The sequence below is a fragment of the Pan paniscus genome, chromosome 10 (assembly GCF_029289425.2).
Source record: "Pan paniscus chromosome 10, NHGRI_mPanPan1-v2.0_pri, whole genome shotgun sequence".
NCBI lineage: Eukaryota > Metazoa > Chordata > Mammalia > Primates > Hominidae > Pan > Pan paniscus.
In genome coordinates, this window is record NC_073259.2 from 117,263,535 (window position 1) to 117,284,491 (window position 20,957).

At 46.0% G+C, this 20,957-nt stretch overlaps 1 protein-coding gene across 8 annotated transcripts in view; it reads left to right on the forward strand.

The window, feature by feature from the left end:
- Positions 1 to 20,957, forward strand: part of ACACB (acetyl-CoA carboxylase beta) — a 158,591-nt gene that overhangs the window by 87,121 nt on the left and 50,513 nt on the right. For 6 of the 8 annotated variants that reach the window (XR_008620492.2, XR_008620491.2, XM_055096088.2 and 3 more), the window contains 7 exons: positions 1,462 to 1,612; positions 3,586 to 3,720; positions 8,747 to 8,893; positions 11,205 to 11,393; positions 16,053 to 16,153; positions 19,832 to 19,920; positions 20,011 to 20,135. Coding sequence is in view for 6 of the 8 variants with exons in the window: in XM_055096088.2 (XP_054952063.1) it covers positions 1,462 to 1,612; positions 3,586 to 3,720; positions 8,747 to 8,893; positions 11,205 to 11,393; positions 16,053 to 16,153; positions 19,832 to 19,920; positions 20,011 to 20,135 (937 nt within the window). In the remaining 2 variants the exon portion in view is untranslated. The remainder of the gene's footprint in view (positions 1 to 1,461; positions 1,613 to 3,585; positions 3,721 to 8,746; positions 8,894 to 11,204; positions 11,394 to 16,052; positions 16,154 to 19,831; positions 19,921 to 20,010; positions 20,136 to 20,957) is intronic. The other 2 variants (XM_055096089.2, XM_055096090.3) reach the window with 1 other exon arrangement.

A 20,957-nucleotide genomic window follows, 5' to 3' on the forward strand; every position in this document is an offset into this window, starting at 1 on the left:
GTGCAGTGGTGCCATTGTGACTCACTGCAGCCTCAACTTCCCTGGGCTCCGAGATGATCCCCCCACCTCAGTCCCCCAAGTTGCTGGGACTATGGGCACGTGCCACCATGCCCGGCTAATTTTTGTATTTTTTGTAGAGACGGGGTTTTGCCATGTTGCTCAGACTGGTCTTGAACTTCTGGACTCAAGCAGTTGGCCAGCCTTGGCCTCCCAAAGTGCTGGGATTGCAGGCATGAGCCACTGCACCCTGCCTGTTATCTCTTTTTTAACCCACGTTCTATCTGCCAAGAATGTTCAGGATTACTATAGGTTCCACTCTCCCCAGTTCAAAGGTTAAGACTTTGAGTCAGTAAATATTTGTTGAATCATATCCACTGATTGATTTTTCTGTGTCAGGCCCTGTTGGAAGTATGTCAGTAAAAGGAACCAGCTTTCAGCCAAAAAAGGGTCACATCCTTTTTATTATTTTATTTTATTTTAAAGACTGGTTCTTACTCTATTGCCCAGCCTGGGCAAGAGTGAGACCCTGATCGCTTGAGTCCAGAAGTTTGAGACTAGTCTGGGCAACATGGCAAAACCGCATCTCTATAAAATACAATGATTAGCCAAGTGTGGTGGCATGTGCCTGTAGTCCCAGCAATTTAGGGGGTTGTGATGGGAGGATCACCTGACCCCAGGGAGGTCGAGGCTTCAGTGAACCATGATTGTGCCACTGCACTCCAGCCTGGGTGACAGAGTAATTATAGCTCACAATAGCCTCAAACTCCTGGGCTCAAAGGATTCTCCTGCCTCAGCCTCCTGAGTAGCTGGGACTACTGGCATATGCTACCACGCCCAGCTATTTTTTTTTTTTTTTTTTTTTTTTTTGTAGAGGCAGGGTCTCACTGTGTTGCCCAAGCTTGTCTTGAACTCCTGGCCTCAAGCGATCCTCCCAGCTCGGCCTCCCAAAGAAAGCGTCACAGCCTTGGCCGGGCACAGTGGCTCACGTCTGTAATCCCAGCACTTTGGGAGGCTGAGGCGGGCAGATCACGAGGTCAGGAGATCGAGACCATCCTGGCTAACATGGTGAAACCCCATCTTTACTAAAAATACAAAAAAAAATTAGCTGGATGTGGTGGTGGGCACCTGTAGTCCCAGCTATGCGGGAGGCTGAGGCAGGAGAATGCGTGAACCTGGGAGGCGGAGCTTGCAGCGAGCCGAGATCGCGCCACTGCACTCCAGCCTGGGCGACAGAACGAGACTCCATCTCAAAAAAAAAAAAAAAAAAAGAAAGCATCACAGCCTTTTTGTTCACCCACCTCACTCTCAATGTCTCTGAGATAACTATCAACTGCCACCATTTGGGAATGTAGAGGGTACACTCCCCCTTTAGGAAGGGGAAATGGTATTGAAAGCCGGACTAGGGCTTGCTGAGTTGGTGGTCCTCATCAGTCTCCCTACCCGACTCCTCCTCTCTCCCAGTTACCGAATTACCATCGGCAATAAGACGTGTGTGTTTGAGAAGGAGAACGATCCTACAGTCCTGAGATCCCCCTCGGCTGGGAAGCTGACACAGTACACAGTGGAGGATGGGGGCCACGTTGAGGCTGGGAGCAGCTACGCTGAGATGGAGGTGACTGCAGAGCCGGCCGTGGGGAATCCCGAACCCTCAAACTCCCACTCCTCTGGCTTTGTCCCATGTCTGAAGAAACAGGCCTACCTCTCCCCTTGGCCACTGTCTGCAAATTTCTAAGGGAATCAGTCTGCGGATTTCAGCCAAATCCCCTGAAGTATTCAAAGAAAAAAACTTCAGGCCGGGCGTGGTGGTTCACGCCTGTAATCCCAGCACTTTGGGAGGCTGAGGCGGGCGGATCACGAGGTCAGAAGATCAAGACCATCCTGGCTAACATGGTGAAACCCCGTCTCTACTAAAAATACAAAAAATTAGCCGGGCATGGTGGCAGGCGCCTGTAGTCCCAGCTATGCAGGAGGCTGAGGCAGGAGGATGGCGTGAACCCAGGAGGCGGAGCTTGCAGTGAGCTGAGATGGCGCCACTGCACTCCAGCCTGAGCGACAGAGAAAGACTCAGTCTCAAAAAAAAAAAAAAAAAAACTTCAAAAAATGCACATCTCCCCAGGAATGAGTAAGAAGGTTAATGACAGAGAAACTGGGTACAGCGAATATGGAAACTCTCTGTACTATTTACATAACTGTTCTGTAAACTGTTGTGTAAATCAGTTTCCTTGATTTCTTTTTTTGTTGAGACAGTCTCAGTCTGTCACCCGGGCTGGAGTGTAGTGGCGTGATCTTGTCTCACTGCAAACTCCGCCTCCCAGGCTCAAGTGATCCTCCCACCTCAGCCTTCCAAGTAGTTGGGATTACAGGCATGCACCAACATGCCTGGCTTAATTTTTTGTATTTTTGGTAGTGACAGGGTTTCGTCATGTTGCTCAAGCTGGTCAAATACCTGAGCTCAGGTGATCCACCTGCTTTGGCCTCTGAAAGTGCTGGGATTGCAGGCATGAGCCACTGCACACAGCCAAGAATTGATTGATAATAACAATTATTGTCAATGATTAAATATTAAATATTGACCCCAGCAATAATTGAAAGGTGTTAAGCCAACACTTGCAAAGCCATAACCATGTGGCAGGTGCTGTTCTAAGCATTTTACTGATCTTTATTTTTTAACCTTCCCAGCAAATATATGAGATGGGCACAAATGTGATCCCCATTTTATAAAAAAGCTGGGCCCAGGCAGGCTAAGAAACTCGCTGGAGGTCACACACAGCCAGGATTCAAACCCGGAAAATACCAACAATAATAGCAATGAAAATACATCAATAATAGTAGCTACTGCATATTGACCTGCTGCATGGCAGGATCTGCATCTCATTCAATCCTCGTAAGAGCCCTAAGAGGTGAAACTGTCATTATTCCTCATTTTACACTTGGGGAAACTGAGGCTCAAGGAGGGGAGCCACTTCTGAAGATCACAGAGGTATTGGTAGGGGGCGGTTCCTGGGATTCTAGTCCAGGCCTGGCTGACTTGGGTGCCCAAGCTGTGAACTGCCAAGCAAGAGAGATAGCACAGTCCTGGCTCTGCAGCCAACACCATGGTGACAAAGCTCATGCCACGCATGTATCCAGACATTTGGGAAAATTAAAAGGGCTGATGAGCAGATTCTTCATTTCACAGAGTGTTCCCTGAGGGTTTTCTAAGTGCCTTTAATAAAACAAACTGTTCACAAAATGTTTGATTTATGCAGTACGTTTTAGGAACGTGTATATGAACCACTCTATGTAATATGATTTAACAGTATTTCTAAGAGAAGACTCCCCCTTTGGAAATAAACATCAGTTTCCATATCTGTAAAATGGGCATCATAAACACCTCCTTGGCTGGCTTTGCAGATTGAATGGCACTTGCCTGGCACTTAGCAGGCTTCCAGTAAAGGTCACTTTTCCTTGTCCCTTCTGCCTGAACACTACCCAGGGAGTCATTCTGTTTAAATGGCGCGTCCCTGCTCCGGCATCACTAGTTCTGGGTGGCTCTGGGTGTCAATCCCGGTGGGCTCTGTACTATTTCTTCTTTTTACGAAATAGGTGATGAAGATGATCATGACCCTGAACGTTCAGGAAAGTGGCCGGGTGAAGTACATCAAGCGTCCAGGTGCCGTGCTGGAAGCAGGCTGCGTGGTGGCCAGGCTGGAGCTCGATGACCCTTCTAAAGTCCACCCGGTATGTGGCTCCACGGCCCAAGTGCTCTGGCTGGTGCAGGTGCACTCGTGACCTCCACTGGTTCAGTGAGACAGGTGGACTCAAGGCTGGTAGCGCTTCTCCTGCCTCCACCTGCAGACAGAGCTCATCGCAGCAGCCACCATGATGGTGCAGAAACACAAGGAAGCCGCGCCCTGCTTTGCTCAGATCCCTCTCTGTGGCTCTCCATCCTGCTTAGAGTAAAACCCAATTTCTGCCAGTGACCTGCAAGACCCCAAATGAGCTAGCTGTTCCCTGCTTTCTTCTCTGCTTTTCTCCTCTGTCCCTCTCCCCATCACTTACTTGAATACACTGGACCCCTCCCTCCTGGCGGCTGTCCTCTCTGCTGTGAAGGACCTACCCCAGACTTTGCAGGGATCACTCTCAACTCCTGGGAGCTTTGATTCCAATGTCTTCCCCTCAATGAGGGCATTCGTGACCATTGACCACCTTTTCTTTTTAATAGACTTAATTTTTAGTATAGTTTTAGATGTACAGAACAGTTATGTAAGTAGTGCAGAGTTCCCATATTCTCTGTAGCCAGTTTCCCTGTCATTCATTTAATTATCGTTCAATTAATTGTTAGTATTATTATTATTATTCATTTTTTTTTGAGACAGACTCTCGCTCTGTCGCCCAGGCTGGAGTGCAGTGGCGTGATCTCGGCTCACTGCAACCTCTTCCTCCCTGGTTCAAGTGATTCTTCTGCCTCAGCCTCCTGAGTAGCTGGGGATTATAGGTGTGTACCACCATACCAGCTAATTTTTGTATTTTTAGTAGAGACAGGGTTTCACCATGTTGGCCATGCTGGTCTTGAACTCCTGACCTCAGGTGACCCACCCTCCTCAGCCTCCCAAAGTGATGGGATTACAGGTGTGAGCCACTGCACCTGGCCTCAATTAATTACTATTGTTATCAATTTACTGTTATTAATTTAACTATTATTGCATGAGCATGGTCCATTTGTCATATTTAATGAACCAATATCGATATATTAGGTATTATTGTTTAAGAATAATAATTAACTTTAAAATTTAACTATTATTGCAATAATATGGTCCATTTGTCACATTTAATGAACCAATATTGGTACATTATTGTTCACTCAGATTTCTTTAGTTCATTTTTTTAAAATTGTGGTTAAATACACATAACAAAATTTACCATTTTGGCCATTTTTAAATGTTCTCTTGAGCAGTGTTAAATCCATTCACATTGTTGCACAACCATCACCATCATCCATCTCCAGCACTTGCAAAACTGAAACTTGACACTCGTTAAATGGTAACTCCCGAGTCCCTCCTCCCTCTAGCCCCTGGCAACCACTATTCTGCTTTCTGTCTATCAATTCAGCTCCTCTAGGTGCCTCATATAGGTGGAATCTATATAGTATCTGGCCTTTTGTGACTAGCTTATTTCATTTAGCGTAATGTCTCCAAGTTTCATCCATCTGATAGCATGTGGCAGAATTTCCCTGTTTTTTAAGGCTGCATAATATTCCCTTGTAGGGGTGAATCACATTTTGTTTATCCACTCATCCACTGATGGACACTTGGATTGTTTCTACCTTTTGGCTACTGTGAATAAGGCAGCTATGAACATGAGTGTACGATTTTCTTAGTTTTTACCTATTGTCCAGGATCCCATCCAGGTTAGCACATTGCATATAGTTGTCATGTCTCTTTCAACCGCCCTTTAAAAAATTGTGCTCACCTCCACCCACGTGCAAACACACACTGTACCTCACAGAGATGATCTCACTGATTGTCTTGTTGCTTTATTATTTGGCCTCCAGGAGACTGGAAACACCGTGAGAACAGGGCTTTTTGGCTTTCTTGCTCGCTGCTGGGGCCCCAGTGCCAAAAACAGGGCCTAGTACATCAGAGGTGCTCTGTAAATATTGGTTGTTGGATGAACGTATAGCAGGCAGGTGCCAGGGGCGTCACCCTGTCCTCAGGACCACCAGGGGGTGCACCAGAGTGTCTGTCATGTGACCCTGAGCTCAGGCTCTTGGGGGCACCTCCAATTTAGATTCCTCTTAATTTGTCAAGCCCTGTCATTACCAATGAGTCCCTGAGGTCAAGGACTACTTTCGATGTTCACTGTTGTGATCCTGGGGCTTAGCACAGTGCTCGGAGCATAGTGGGTGCTCAGAAATAACAAGTCTTGATGAATGAATGAATGTTTACACCCTCCTAAGCAAGACTCTAAAATAATTAGTACATCTGTCCAGTAAAAAAAAAATTTAAAAATATCACATGGTCTCTTTTCTCCAGAGTATTCTATTAATTGTATTTGTTTTCTTTTTTTAAAAAATTATAATTATTATGGGTACATAATAGGTGTACATGTTTATGGGGGTACATGTGATCTTTTGATATAGGCATACCGTCTAATAATCAAATCAGGGTGATTGGGGTATCTATTACCTCAAGCATTTATCATTTCTTTGCGCTAGGAACATTCCAATTCTACTCTTTTGGTTAGTTTAAAATATACAGTCGATTTTAATTGACTGTAGAGTCACCCTGTTGTGCTATCAATACTATATCTTTTTTTTTTTTTTTTTTTTGAGATGGAGTTTTGCTCTTGTCGCCCAGGCTGGAGTGCAGTGGCGTGATCTCAGCTCACTGCAACCTCTACCTCCAGGGTTCAAGCAATTCTCGTGCCTCAGCCTCCTGAGTAGCTGGGACTTAAGGCACCTGCCACTATGCCCGGCTGATTTTTGTATTTTTAGTAGAGATGGGGTTTCACCATGTTGGCCAGGCTGATCTCGAACTCCTGACCTCAGGTGATCCGCCCACCTCAGCCTCCCAAAGTGCTGGGATTACAGGTGTGAGCCACCATGTCCAGCCTCAATACTAGATCTTATTCATTCTATCTAACTGGATTTTTGTACCCGTTAACCATCCCCACTCCCACCAGCCCCACTACCCTTCCCAGACCCTGGCAGCCATCACTCTACATTCTATTTCCATGAGTTTATTTGTTTTAATTTTCAGCTCCCACATATGAGTGAGAACATGCTAAATTTGTCTTTCTGCCCAGCTTATTTCACTTAATGTAATATCCTCCAGTTCCATCCATGTTGCTGCAAATGACTGTTGTTACAATTCTTTTCATTAGTCTCTTTCTCTCTTTTTTTGAGACAGAGTCTCACTCTGTCACCCAGGCTGGTGTGCAGTGGCACAATCTCAGCTCACTGCAACCTCCACTTCCTGGGTTCAAGCAATTCTCCTGCCTCAGACTCCCAGGTAGCAAGTACCTGGGACCACAGGTGTGTGCGACCATGCCTGACTAATTTTTGTATTTTTAGTAGTGATGGGGTTTCACTAGGTTGGCCAGGCTGATCTTGAACTCCTGGCCTCAAGCGATCCGTCCACCTTGGCCTCCCAAAATGCTGGGATTACAAGGGTGAGCCACTGTGCCTGGCATCACTAGTCTCTTTAGGGAGTTCCCAAAGCTAGGAATAGACTGGGCCTTTTTGGATCAGTGGGCAGGTCTGGGTACCTGCACTGTGATTCCTTTCAGCACACATTTCCTGTGCTGGGTTAATGAGGCAGGGCCTGCCCACCCATTCCCTGGAGCCTCACATAAATGCTTGTGAGACAGACTGGGAGATCGAGTAACTTTACTTGGTGAGTGTAGTTAGAAGACCGCCCTTGGCCCTGGGCTGTGGGGGCCCACATGGAGAAGCCATGATCAGATTGTGTAGGGGAAAACCCTCAAGTCAGCTTTTTTTTTTTTTTTTTTGAGACAGAATTTCACTCCATTACCCAGGCTGGAGTGCAATGGCACAATCTTGGCTCACTGCAACCTCCGCCTCCCAGGTTCAACTGATTCTCCTGCCTCAGCCTCTGGAGTAGCTCGGATTACAGGCACGCGCCACCATGACTGGCTAATTTTTGTGTGTATTTTTAGTAGAGATGGGGTTTCACCATGTTGGCCAGGCTGGTCTCGAACTCTTGACCTCAGTTCATCCTCCCACCTCGGACTCCCAAGGTGCTGGGATTATGGTCATGAGCCACCGTGCCCGGCCAAGTCATCTCTTAAAAGGGGAGAAAAGCCTGCAGGGCTAGGGGTGGGGATGGGTGTGGGTGGAGGGGTAGAGGGTGGGCAGGAAACGGAGTGTTCTCTGCTGGGAGAACAGCACATCCCAGCACCGTGCGTCATGCACAGTAGGTATTTGTAGAAAGAATGAGTAGACGAATGAGCACATTTAGTCTGTGTTGCCCTCTAGGGAGCTTTTTATTTTTCCATGTGTTTACCTAAGACTGAATTTTTATGATTTACAAAAATCAGATGCATTTGTATGAGATGTTCATAAATTTTCATCCTACTGTAAGGTGTTTAACTTTGGGATTCAATAGAGAATGAAAATAAATACAGAACACAAGGAGATTTGTTAATTATAAAGCAAAACAACAACAACAACAAACAGATCGGCCGGGTGCAGTGGCTCACCCCTGTAATCCCAGCACTTTGGGAGGCCAAGGCGGGCAGATCATGAGGTCAAGAGATCGAGACCATCCTGGCCAACATGGTGAAACCCTGTCTATACTAAAAATACAAAAATTAGCTGGGCGTGGTGGCCTGCGCCTGTAGTCCCAGCTACTCGGGAGACTGAGGCAGGAGAATTGCTTGAACCCGGGAGGCAGAGGTTGCAGTGAGCCGAGGTCGTGCCACTGCAGTCCAGCCTGGCGACAGTGCAAGTGTCTCAAAAAAAAAAAAAAAAAAAAAAAACAGATCTCACCGCCACCCCACAAAACTGTCTGGGATGTGAAACTGTGTACTGGGCCATTTGCAAAAGGAATGGTTTGGAAAACCCACATTGGGGTGTGAGTTTGGCCATTTTAACTTTCCAGTTCATTGTCTTTGATTTTTTCCTCAGGCCTCATCCTCACTTGATTACGGAAGCCGGCAGATCTGTCCTGCCTCCCATTCTGCCCGGTCCCATTTGGAATTCCCAGAGTTTTCCTGACCTGTCGTTCTTGTGGTGTCTCATCAGGCTGAACCGTTCACAGGAGAACTCCCTGCCCAGCAGACACTGCCCATCCTCGGAGAGAAACTGCACCAGGTCTTCCACAGCGTCCTGGAAAACCTCACCAACGTCATGAGTGGCTTTTGTCTGCCAGAGCCCGTTTTTAGCATAAAGGTAAAGTCACCTATGAGCGCAGGCGTGTAGACCAGTGCGGAGGGTCAGAAGGTCTACCCCGTGACAGCAGAGGTCATTATTGAGTAAGAAATGAGAAAATGGTCGGTCCTCTGTTGTTTTTATTTTATTTATTTTATTTTTTTCAGACAAGGTCTGTCACCCAGACTTACTGCAGCCTCGACCTCCTGGGCTCAAGAGATCCTACCACCTCAGCCTCCCGAGTAGCTGGGACTATAGGTGCACCCCACCACGCCCGGCTAATTTTTTGTATTTTTGTAGAGATGGCATTTTGCCATGTTCCCCACGCTGGTCTTGAACTCTTGGGCTCAAGTGATCCATCCGCCTGGGCCTCCCAAAGTGCTGGGATTACAGGCCTGAGCCACCGCACCCAGCCCCTCGGTTGTGTTTATGAAGGACCTGTCCTCAGGGAATTCCTCAATTCAATTGTAAACATTGGCCTGACTTTTTCTCCTTGATCGTAAACTGGGCTTGTAGCAGTTCAGCTCAAGACTGAGAATACTCCAGTAGGACATTAAGGAAGGAGTCAGTTGGGGTAACCCTGCTTAAGGAGATGACAGACAAGGCACTTTGTTTGAAACACACCTCTGTTCATCATTCACCCTTGCTGGGTCTCATCTGCTCACTCAGTACAGAAACAAGAAGTTCTCTGATTTGCAGACCTCCTTGAAAGACCCATGATGCTCATAACAGTGACTAACCATCACACTGTGTGCTGTACCGGGTCCGTCTCAGGAGAGCAAATCATGATGGTGATGATGATAATAACCGCCAACCCTTAGCAAGTATGTACCATGTGTCACCCCCCTTTGTTTTTGAGAGGGAGCCTTGCTCTGTCACCCACACCAAAGTGTGGTGGCACGATCTTGTCTCACTGCAACCTCTGCCTCCCAGGTTCAAGCGATTCTCCTGCCTCAGCCTCCCGAGTAGCTGGGATTACAGGCGTGTACCACCATACCCAGCTAATTTTTGTATTTTTTAGTAGAGACGGGGTTCTACCGTGTTGGCCAGGCTGGTCTTGAACTCCTGACCTCAGGTGATCCACCCACCTTGGCCTCCCAAAGTACTGGGATTACAGGCGTGAGCCACCGTGCCCGCTGTGTCACCTTCTAACTACTTAAAAGTTCAATCATTTCATCCTCCCAGCAACCGATAAGGTAGGAACTCTTATTTCCATTTACAGTTGAGGCAACTGAGGGACACAGAGACTAAGAGACTTGCTGTGCTTCATACATGAGGAGGCAAAGATGAGATCTGAACCATGGCCATCAGGATTCTGACTCTGTGCTCTTCGCCCCCACGTTATGCTGCCTGATGATTATTACCACCATTGCAACATTTTTTTTTTTTTTTTGGAGACAGAGTCTTGCTCTGTCTCCCAGGCTGGAGTACAGTGGTGGAAACACTGCTCACTACAACCTCGACCTCTGGGTTCAAGCAATCATCCCACTTCAGCCTTCCAAGTAGCTGGGGTTACAGGTGCCTGCCACCACACCCAGCTAATTTTTTGTAGAGACGGGGTCTCGCCATGTTGCCCAGGCTGGTCTCGAACTTCTGGGCTCAAGTGATCCTCCCGCCTTGGCCTCCCAAAGTGTTCAGATTGCAGGCATCAGCCACCGCACCCCACAATAATTGCAACTTTTATTAGTTGGGGCACTTCGCAGTTTATGCATCAGTTCACTTTGAAACCTCACAACCACACTAGGATGTTGGCCCCACTATCATCGTCATCCAAAGACCATCAGCATTGGCTACTGAGACACCCCGGAAACAGCATAGGGCAGCAGTTCAGAGTCTCAGGAGCTGAATAGCCTGGGTTTTCTAGCTTACTAGCTAACTTACTAGCTGAGTGACTTTGGTTAACTTAACTAACCTCTCTGTGTTTCAGTTGCCTCAACTGCAAAATGGACAAAATCATTAGACTTCCTTTATATGGTTGCTTTTAGGGATCAAATGATAACATGTAAAGAAAGTTCCTAGAACACTGGCACTAAGCAAGTATCCTATAAACATCAGCTCATCATGTGACCTTATGTTTGATCCCCCCACCATGCTGGCTTTCTGATGCACAGAGAGGGGGAGTCAGGGTCTTCCTATGTAGGGAAACTGAGTATTCCCCTGTGGTCAGGGGGCCATTCCACTCTGGACTGCCCCAGAGGCTGCTGGGTCTGGATCTTCAGCCACTTGAGTGCATGGGGTCAGGATGGGTTGAGCTGTGTTGGGTGCCCTGTTGGGGGCGGTGGTGCCCATGCCCATGCAGGGCTGGGGGCTGATGCTGTGGTCCCCGCTACAGCTGAAGGAGTGGGTGCAGAAGCTCATGATGACCCTCCGGCACCCGTCACTGCCGCTGCTGGAGCTGCAGGAGATCATGACCAGCGTGGCAGGCCGCATCCCCGCCCCTGTGGAGAAGTCTGTCCGCAGGGTGATGGCCCAGTATGCCAGCAACATCACCTCAGTGCTGTGCCAGTTCCCCAGCCAGCAGGTGCGTGCTCCCCCGCCCAGCCCCACCCCACCAGGATGGTCACACTGGGCCGGCTCCCGGTCTGGCTCGATATCTGGCCTCTGATCAAGTTGAACTCCTTGAGACCCACTTATAGCCTAACATATCAGGGGCCGAGGGTTTCCTTTTGAGCCTTGTCTGCAGAATCCTATCATTTACTCAAAGCAACAGTTGTTTGAATGAACATCAGTATTCCTTAGGCCTCATTGCCTAAAACTCAAGATTCTGAATAGGAGTGAGCAGTTGATGCAGATGGAATGAGCAATTCCCAAAAAATAAACTGGCTGACATCATTAGAGGAAACTGCAAGTTTTTTTATTTTTGTTTTTTCACTGGTTTGCAGCTTTGATTTTCCACCCCTGGATTTTGTAGGTGATCATCTGGGAGCTTCATGTATGGGTGTGTGTGTGTGTATGTGTGTGTGTATATATATACACACACACATATATATATACATATATACACACACATATATATATACATATATACACACACGTGTGTATATATGTATATATACACATACACGTGTGTGTATATATGTATACACATACACACACGTGTGTATATGTATACACATACACACACGTGTGTATATGTATACACATACACACACACGTGTGTGTATATGTATGTATACACATACACGTGTGTGTATATGTATGTATACACACACACGTGTGTGTATATGTATGTATACACACACACGTGTGTGTATATATGTATGTATACACACACGTGTGTGTATATATGTATGTATACACATACACACGTGTGTGTATATATGTATGTATACACATACATATATGTATGTGTATATATGTATATACACACACATGTGTGTATATATGTATATACACACATACATATATGTGTGTGTATATATGTATACACACATACATATATGTGTGTGTATATGTATACACACATACATATATGTGTGTGTATATGTGTATACACACACGTGTGTGTATGCGTGTATACACACACGTGTGTGTATGCGTGTATACACACACGTGTGTGTATGCGTGTATACACACACGTGTGTGTATGCGTGTATACACACACGTGTGTGTATGCGTGTATACACACACGTGTGTGTATGCGTGTATACACACACGTGTGTGTATGCGTGTATACACACACGTGTGTGTATGCGTGTATACACACACGTGTGTGTATGCGTGTATACACACACGTGTGTGTATGCGTGTATACACACACGTGTGTGTATGCGTGTATATACACACGTGTGTATGCGTGTATACACACGTGTGTATGCGTGTATACACACGTGTGTATGTGTGTATACACACGTGTATGTGTATACGTATATATACACACACGTGTATGTGTATACGTATATATACACACACGTGTGTGTGTATACGTATATATACACACACGTGTGTGTGTATACGTATATATACACACACGTGTGTGTATACGTATATATACACACACGTGTGTGTGTATACGTATATATACACACACGTGTGTGTGTATACGTATATATACACACACGTGTGTGTGTATACGTGTATATACACACATGTGTGTGTGTATACGTGTATATACACGTATGTGTGTGTGTATACGTGTATATATACACGTATGTGTGTGTGTATACGTGTATATATACACACATGTATGTATGTGTATATATGTGTATATATACACACATGTATGTATATATGTGTATATATACACACATGTGTGTATGTGTGTATATATGTGTATATATACACACATGTGTGTATGTGTGTATATATGTGTATATATACACACATGTGTGTATGTGTGTATATATGTGTATATATACACACATGTGTGTATGTGTGTATATATGTGTATATATACACACATGTGTGTATGTGTGTATATATGTGTATACACACATACGTGTATATATGTGTATATATACACATACGTGTATATGTGTATATATACACATACGTGTGTATATGTGTATATATACACACACGTGTGTGTATGTGTGTATATATACACACATGTATGTGTATGTGTGTATATACATGTATATACACATACATATGTGTATATACATGTATATATGTGTGTATACATGTATATATACACACATACATATGTGTATACATGTATATATACACACATACATATGTGTATACATGTATATATACACACATACATATGTGTATACATGTATATATACACACATACATATGTGTATACACACGTATATGTGTATATACGTGTGTATACACACATATATGTGTATATATACACACATATGTGTATATATGTATATATACATGTATGTATATATACACATATATACATGTATGTGTATATATACATATAAACATATATGTGTATATATACATATACACATATATGTGTATATATACATATAAACATATATATGTGTATATATATAATATTTTTTAAGAATTATACTGAGGTCAGGTGCATTGGCTTACGCCTATAATCCCAGCACATTGGGAAGCCAGGGCAGGTGGATCACTTGAGGTCAGGAGTTCGAGACCAGCCTGGTCAACATGGTGAAACCCCATCTATACTGAAAAAAAAAAATTAGCTGGGCGTGGTGTTGCACACCTGCAATCCCAACTACTCAGGAGGCTGAGGCAGGAGAATTGCTTGAACCCAGGAGGTGGAGGTTGCAGTGAGCCGAGATCGCACCACTGTGCTCCAAAAAAAAAAGAAAAGAATGTACTGAGATGTCTTATCATAATCATAGTTGCATTTGTGAACATGTTAAAAAAAAAAAAAAAGAATGGAAGCCATTCCAGGGAAGTAAGAAATATCTCTGTTATTTACACATCGGCCTCGCGTTGTTCATTTTGTTGTGGTTGTTGGTTTTGTGGGGCATTTGAAAGGCATTTGCACTGGGAAGAGCCCCTCTGCCTGTTTGCCTTCCTGCCCTCTGGTGGGAGGGTTCCCCACCATCATCGTCCACCCACCCACAAATTGGTGATTTCGGAAACCAGAGGACAGTGTAGTTCAGGCCATTCTCAGAGGTTAGGAGTTCTAAGGGTTGGAATGTTGTTCAGCCAAAGAAAGAAAGAATACCGATTCATGCTCCCACGTGGATGAACCTATTGTGCTAAGGGAAATAAGCCAGGCACAAAAGACCACATATTATGTGATTCCTGTTTTTTTTTTTTTTTTTTGAGACCTCCCGAATAGTTGGGATTACAGGTGTACACCACCATTCCCAGCTAATTTGTTGTATTTTTTTAGTGGAGATGGGTTTTCACCGTGTTGGCCAGGCTGGTCTTGAACTCCTGACCTCAGGTGATCTGCCTGCCTCGGCCTCCCAGAGTGCTGGGATTACAGGCATGAGCCATGGTGCCCAGCCCTGTGCGATTCCAATTTTATGAAATGTCCAGAATAGGCACGTTCATGAAGAAGGAAGTAGATTAGTGGCCTCCAGGGGCTGCAGTGCAGGGAAAATGGAGAGTGAGCACTAATGACTACAAGGTTTCTTTTTAGAGTGACGAAAATGCTTTAAAATTAGATGGTGGTGATAGTTGCACAACTTTATGAATACACTACCAACCACTGAATGTACACTTTAAAGGGAGATGGTGGAATATGATGGTGTGTAAGTTATATCTGAACTAAAAAATAACAAAAGCCAAACTCTAGAGGATCCTAACTGAAAAAGTACACACTTGGAACTTTCAGGAATTTGTCATTGATCCAGGTTTTTTTTTCTTTAAAAATATTTTTGATGCCAAAGGCAATACACCGATAACATTATGTGTAATGATAAAGACAGGACCCTTCCCCACCAGCACCCTGATTTTTGCTAGAGTGGGACATTCCCATCTCCTTGTTCCCCATCCCATTCATATGTGCGGAATGGTATAAGGCGAATGTGTGCACTCCTCCATGTGATCTCTGGCATTTTGAGCGCTTGAATTCCTCACCGTTGAGGGGATGAACAGGGGTGTTTCAGGGTAGCTGGAAGGCTTTGGGCCTGGAATTTTCAATCTTCAAATGAGTCTCGGATGGGACCTCCCTGGGAGGCTGTGGTGGGTCCTTTAGGTCAGCAGTTCCCAACCTTTTTAGCACCAGGGACCGGTTTTGTGGAAGATAGTTTTTCCACGGACCGGGGAGGGGGATGGTTTCAGGATGATTCAAGCACGTTACATTTATGGTGCACTTTATTTCTATTATGATTACTTTGTAATATATAATGAAATAATTATACAACTCACCACAATGTAGAATCTGTGAGAGCCCCAGGCTTGTTTTCCTGCACCTAGAAGGTCCCATCTGGGGGTGATGGGAGACAGCGACAGATCATCAGGCCTTAGATTATCGTAACGAGCATGCAACCTAGATCCCTCGCATGCGCGGTTCACAGCAGGGTTTGTGCTCCTGTGAGAATCTAATGCTCCCGCTGATCTGACAGGAGGTGGAGCTCAGATGGTAATGTGAGCAATGGGGAGGGGCTGTAAATACAGATGACGCTTCGCTCCCTCACCCATTGCTTACCTCCCGCTGTTCAGCCAGTTCCTAACAGGCCACGGACCAGTGCTGGTTTGGGTACTGATTTGGGGACCCTTTCTTTAGGGGACTGCTGTGTGTCATCTGAATCATCAGCAGTCAGACCTGTCTTGTTTTCCCATCCAGATAGCCACCATCCTGGACTGCCACGCAGCCACCCTGCAGCGGAAGGCTGATCGAGAGGTCTTCTTCATCAACACCCAGAGCATCGTGCAGTTGGTCCAGAGGTGAATCCTGGGTCTCCCCGTAGGATGTGGTTGTCACCTGAATCGTCGCATGCATTGCACCAGGGTGGTGCTCTGGGGCTGTCTTCAGGGCAGGCTTGAACTGAGAGAAAGTGTGTTATAGTCCTGCAGTGCCATTACTAACAGCAGAACCCTGGGTGAGGTACTTTACTTCTGTAAATCTGTTTGTAAATCTCAGCTCACTGCAACCTCCGCCTCCCAGGTTCAAGCGATTCTCCTGCCTCAGCCTCCCGAATAGCTGGGATTACGGGCATGTGCCACCATGCCTGGCTAATTCTTGTACTTTTAGTAGAGACGGTGTTTCACCATGTTGGCCAGGCTGGTCTCGAACTCCTGACCTCAAGTGATCCATTCTCCTTGACCTCCCAAAGTGCTGGGATTACAGGCCTGAGCCACCATGTCTGGCCTATAAATGTATTAAGTTTTGTGAAGTGCTGACAAATAGTAAATACTTGATAGATACATTAGATTGAGACAATGGGATGAAATAGCTTTATGTATGATAAAACACTGCAAAAATTGTTATTGTGGCTTTTGGGACAATTGCAAAGGAAAGTGGATGAATAATTGTATTTCATCTCAAGTAGTTATTTATTGTACAGGGGTTTCCCGCTGCAGGACTATTCTGATGACAAAAGGATTTTCTTTGTTTTTTTGAGATGGAGTTTCGCTCTGTCGGCCAGGCTGGAGTGTAATGGTTCGATTTTGGCTCACTGCAAGCTCCGCCTCCCGGGTTCACGCCATTCTTCTGCTGCCTCAGACTCCCGAGTACCTGGAACTACAGGCGCCCACCACCACGCCTGGCTAATTTTTTTATGTGTTTTTAGCAGAGATGGAGTTTCATCATGTTAGCCAGGATGGTCTCAATCTCCTGACCTCGTGATCCCCCGCCTCGGCCTCCCAAAGTGCTGGGATTACAGGTGTGAGCCACTGCGCCCAGCTGACAAAAGGATTTTCTGCCACTTTTCATGAAAAGTCCACCTAGCAAGAAGGCTTTCCTTATGAAGACAATCAGGGCCAGGCGCTGTGGCTTATGCCTGTAATCCCAGAATTTTGGGAGGCCAAGGCAAGAGGATCACTTGAGGCCAGGAGTTGGAGACCAGCCTGGATGATGTAGCGAGACCCCGTCTCTACAAAAAAAAAGAAAAAAAAATGAGTCAGGGATGGTGGTGTGTACCTATAGGCCCAACTACTCAGGAGGCTGAGGTGAGAGGACTGCTTGAGCCCAGGAGTTCAAGGTTATAGTGAGCTGTGATCGCGCCATTGCACTCCAGCCTGGGGGACAGAGCAAGACCTTGTCTTTTATGAAAAAGAAAAAAGGAATCAAAGCATTCTTGGATTTGAACCAGTAACTTCCAGGCCTGTTTCCCATGTGCCAGAAACTCACAGGTACAAAGAATGTGAGATTGTAGAAAACTGGCCTCCTTTTCAAGGAGCTCCTCAGCTGTTAGGGAGAGAGATTTTAGTGTGGATTCCCCACAAACTGCAAGTTTCACAGCCAAGGGCTAGGAAGGGAGTCCTCCTAAAACACATCGACTGCTAACCTTAAGCCCATCCTTTAAGCTTCAGAGAAACATCTAGGAAAAATGAACCATTAATAAATTAACTGAATTTTCTAGCAAGTTTTCTGTGCTGAACATAAATATTAAAGCTCTGTCCTGTGTTGTGGAAGTATGTTTTAAAATCACATTTGGATCAGAGTCTTTTAGCATCTTGGTCTGTTTTGTTGTGATTTGGTGATGCTGCAGTGAAGCGTCTACTTCCCCACAACTCAGTGGCGCATCTCCTGAGAAACTTGACTCCTGTGTTCAGATTTTTGGAAGAACATCCAGGTTAAAACTTTGTTTTAAAAGAGAAGCGGCTAGGTGCGATGGCTCACACCTATAATCCCAGCACTTTGGGAGGCCAAGGCGGGTGGATTGCTTGAGCTCAGAGGTTCGAGACCAGCCTGGGCAATATGGTGAAACCCTGTCTACAAAATATACAAAAATTAGCCAGGCTTGGTGGTGGCCACCTGTGGTCCCAGCTACTCCAGAGGCTGAGGTGAGAGGATTGCTTGAGCCCGGGAGGCAGAGATTACAGTGAGCTGTGATTACACCACTGCACTCCAGCCTGGGTGGCAGAACAAAACCTCGTCTCAAAAAAAAGAGAAAAAAAAGGGAGAAGCAAAATTTACATGGGGATCTTTTGGTAAATGTTTTTCCAGTTTGTCTTTTTAAAATGGTCTCTATACCTTGGGTAAGTAATTGAAAAATTTTGTTTTTAACAGTTAAAGCTTGCTAAAATTGGCTACCCCTGTTCAGTATCCGAAATCTATTAAGTTTTTTTTTTTTTTTCTTAACTCTGTGGCCAGAAAGGTGCCCTCCCAAGTATAAGGCTTGGGATCTACCTACTCCAGTTTTGCCTCCAGTTTGATGTGGGACTTTGGGCAGGGCAGTGTTCTTTTTGGCCTGCAGATGAATCAACTCCGTATCCTTTGAAGGCCTCAGGATTAGAGGGTGCCTCTAGATACTCTAAAAAAAAATTTGGCTGGGTGCAGTGGCTCATGCCTGTAATCCCAGCACTTTGGGAGGCCAAGACGGCCGGATCACGAGGTCAGGAGATCGAGACCATCCTGGCTAACACGGTGAAACCCCGTCTCTACTAAAAATACAAAATAATTAGCCGAGCGTGGGTGGCAGGCGCCTGTAGTCCCAGCTACTCGGGAGGCTGAGGCAGGAGAATGGCGTGAACCCGGGAGGCGGAGCTTGCAGTGAGCCGAGAATCGTGCCACCGCACTCCAGCCTGGCCGACTGAGCGAGACTCTGTTTCAAAAAAAAAAAAAAATGTATTTTTAAATTAATTAATTAATCTTTATTTATTTATTTTGAGACAAGCTGTCACCCAGGCTGGAGTGCAGCAGTGCAATCATAGCTCACAACAGCCTTGACCTCCTGGGCTCAAGCGATCCTATCACCTCGGCCTCCTATGTAGCTAGGACCACAGTCATGCGCTACCACTCCCGGCTAATTTTTTTGTAAAGACAAGGTCTCACCTTGTTGCCCAGGCTGCTCTTGAACTTCTGAGCTCAAATGATACTCACGCCTCAGCCTCCCAAAGTGCTGGGATTATTGGTGTGAGCCACCATGCCTGGCCTTAATTTTTTTGTTTTGTTTTGTAGATATGGGGTCTTGGCTATATTGCCCAGGCTTGAACTCCTGGGCTCCAGTGATCCTCCCACCTCAGTGTCCTTTCTAAAATCCTTTCTCTCTCTCTCTTTTTTTTTTTTTTTTTTTTTTTTTGAGACGGAGTCTTGCTCTGTCGCCCAGGCTGGAGTGCAGTGGTGCGATCTCGGCTCACTGCAACCTCCTCTTCCCGGATTCAAGCTATTCTCATGCCTCAGCCTCCTGAGTAGCTGGGACTACCGGCGCGTGCCACCATGCCCAGCTAGTTTTTGTATTTTTAGTAGAGACAGGGTTTCACCATTTTGGCCAGGCTGGTCTCGATCTCTTGACCTCGTGATCTGCCTGCCTCGGCCTCCCAAAGTGCTGGGATTACAGGCATGAGCCACAATGCCCAGCCAATCCTTTCTCTTTTTAAAAATCATAAAAAGAAAATACTAAATATTCAGGTACTCAAGGAAGGGTGTGAGCATTAAGAGCAGCCTTCCCTTCTCCCCAGATACCGCAGCGGGATCCGCGGCTATATGAAAACAGTGGTGTTGGATCTCCTGAGAAGATACTTGCGTGTTGAGCACCATTTTCAGCAAGGCAAGAGATGCTGATGCCAACACCAGTGGGATGGTGGGGGGCGTGAGGAGCCTGAGCTTTACCTCTGTGTGGTGTTTTGTCTCCCCCTAGCCCACTACGACAAGTGTGTGATAAACCTCAGGGAGCAGTTCAAGCCAGACATGTCCCAGGTGCTGGACTGCATCTTCTCCCACGCACAGGTGGCCAAGAAGAACCAGCTGGTGATCATGTTGATCGTAAGCAGGAAGAGGGCCTGTTACTAGACTGGGGGTGGGTCAGGAGTCCACAAACGTTTTCTTAAAAGGGCCAGAAAGTGGCTGGGTGCGGTGGCTCATGCCTGTAATCCCATCACTTTGGGAGGCTGAGGCGGGCAGATCACTTGAGGTTAGGAGTTTGAGACCAGCCTGGCTAACATAGTGAAACCTCGTCTCCACTAAAAATACAAAAATTAGCTGGCCATGGTGGCGCATACCTGTAATCCCAGCTACTTGGGAGGCTGAAGCAGAAGAATCGCTTGAACCCTGAAGGCAGAGGTTGCAGTGAGCCGAGATTGTGCCATTGCACTCCAGCCTGGGCAACAGGGTGAGATTCTGTCTCAAAAGATAAATAAAAGAAAAAGTAAGCCAGCAAGTAAATTTTTTAGACTTTGCAGGTTGGTGTGGTCTCTGTCGTGACCACTCAACACTGCCTTTGTACAATGTAAGGGAATGGGCATGGCTGTGTTCCCATAAAACTTTGTTGGGAGCCCGAGGTGGGAGGATCACTTGAGCCTAGGAGTTCAAGTCCAGCCTAGGCAACATTGCAAGACTCCATTTCTTAGAAAAAAATTAAAACTGGGCACTGTGGCTCACATCTGTAATCCCAGCACTTTGGGTGGCTGAGGCAGGAGAATCACTCGAGGCCAGGAGTTTGAGACGAGCCTGGGCAACATAGGGAGACCCCATCTCTACAAAAAGTACAAAAATTAGCCAGGTGTGGTGGTGTGCACCTGTAGTCCCAGCTACTCAGGGGGCTGAGGCAGGAGGATTGCTTGAGCCTGGGATGTTGAGGCTGCAGTA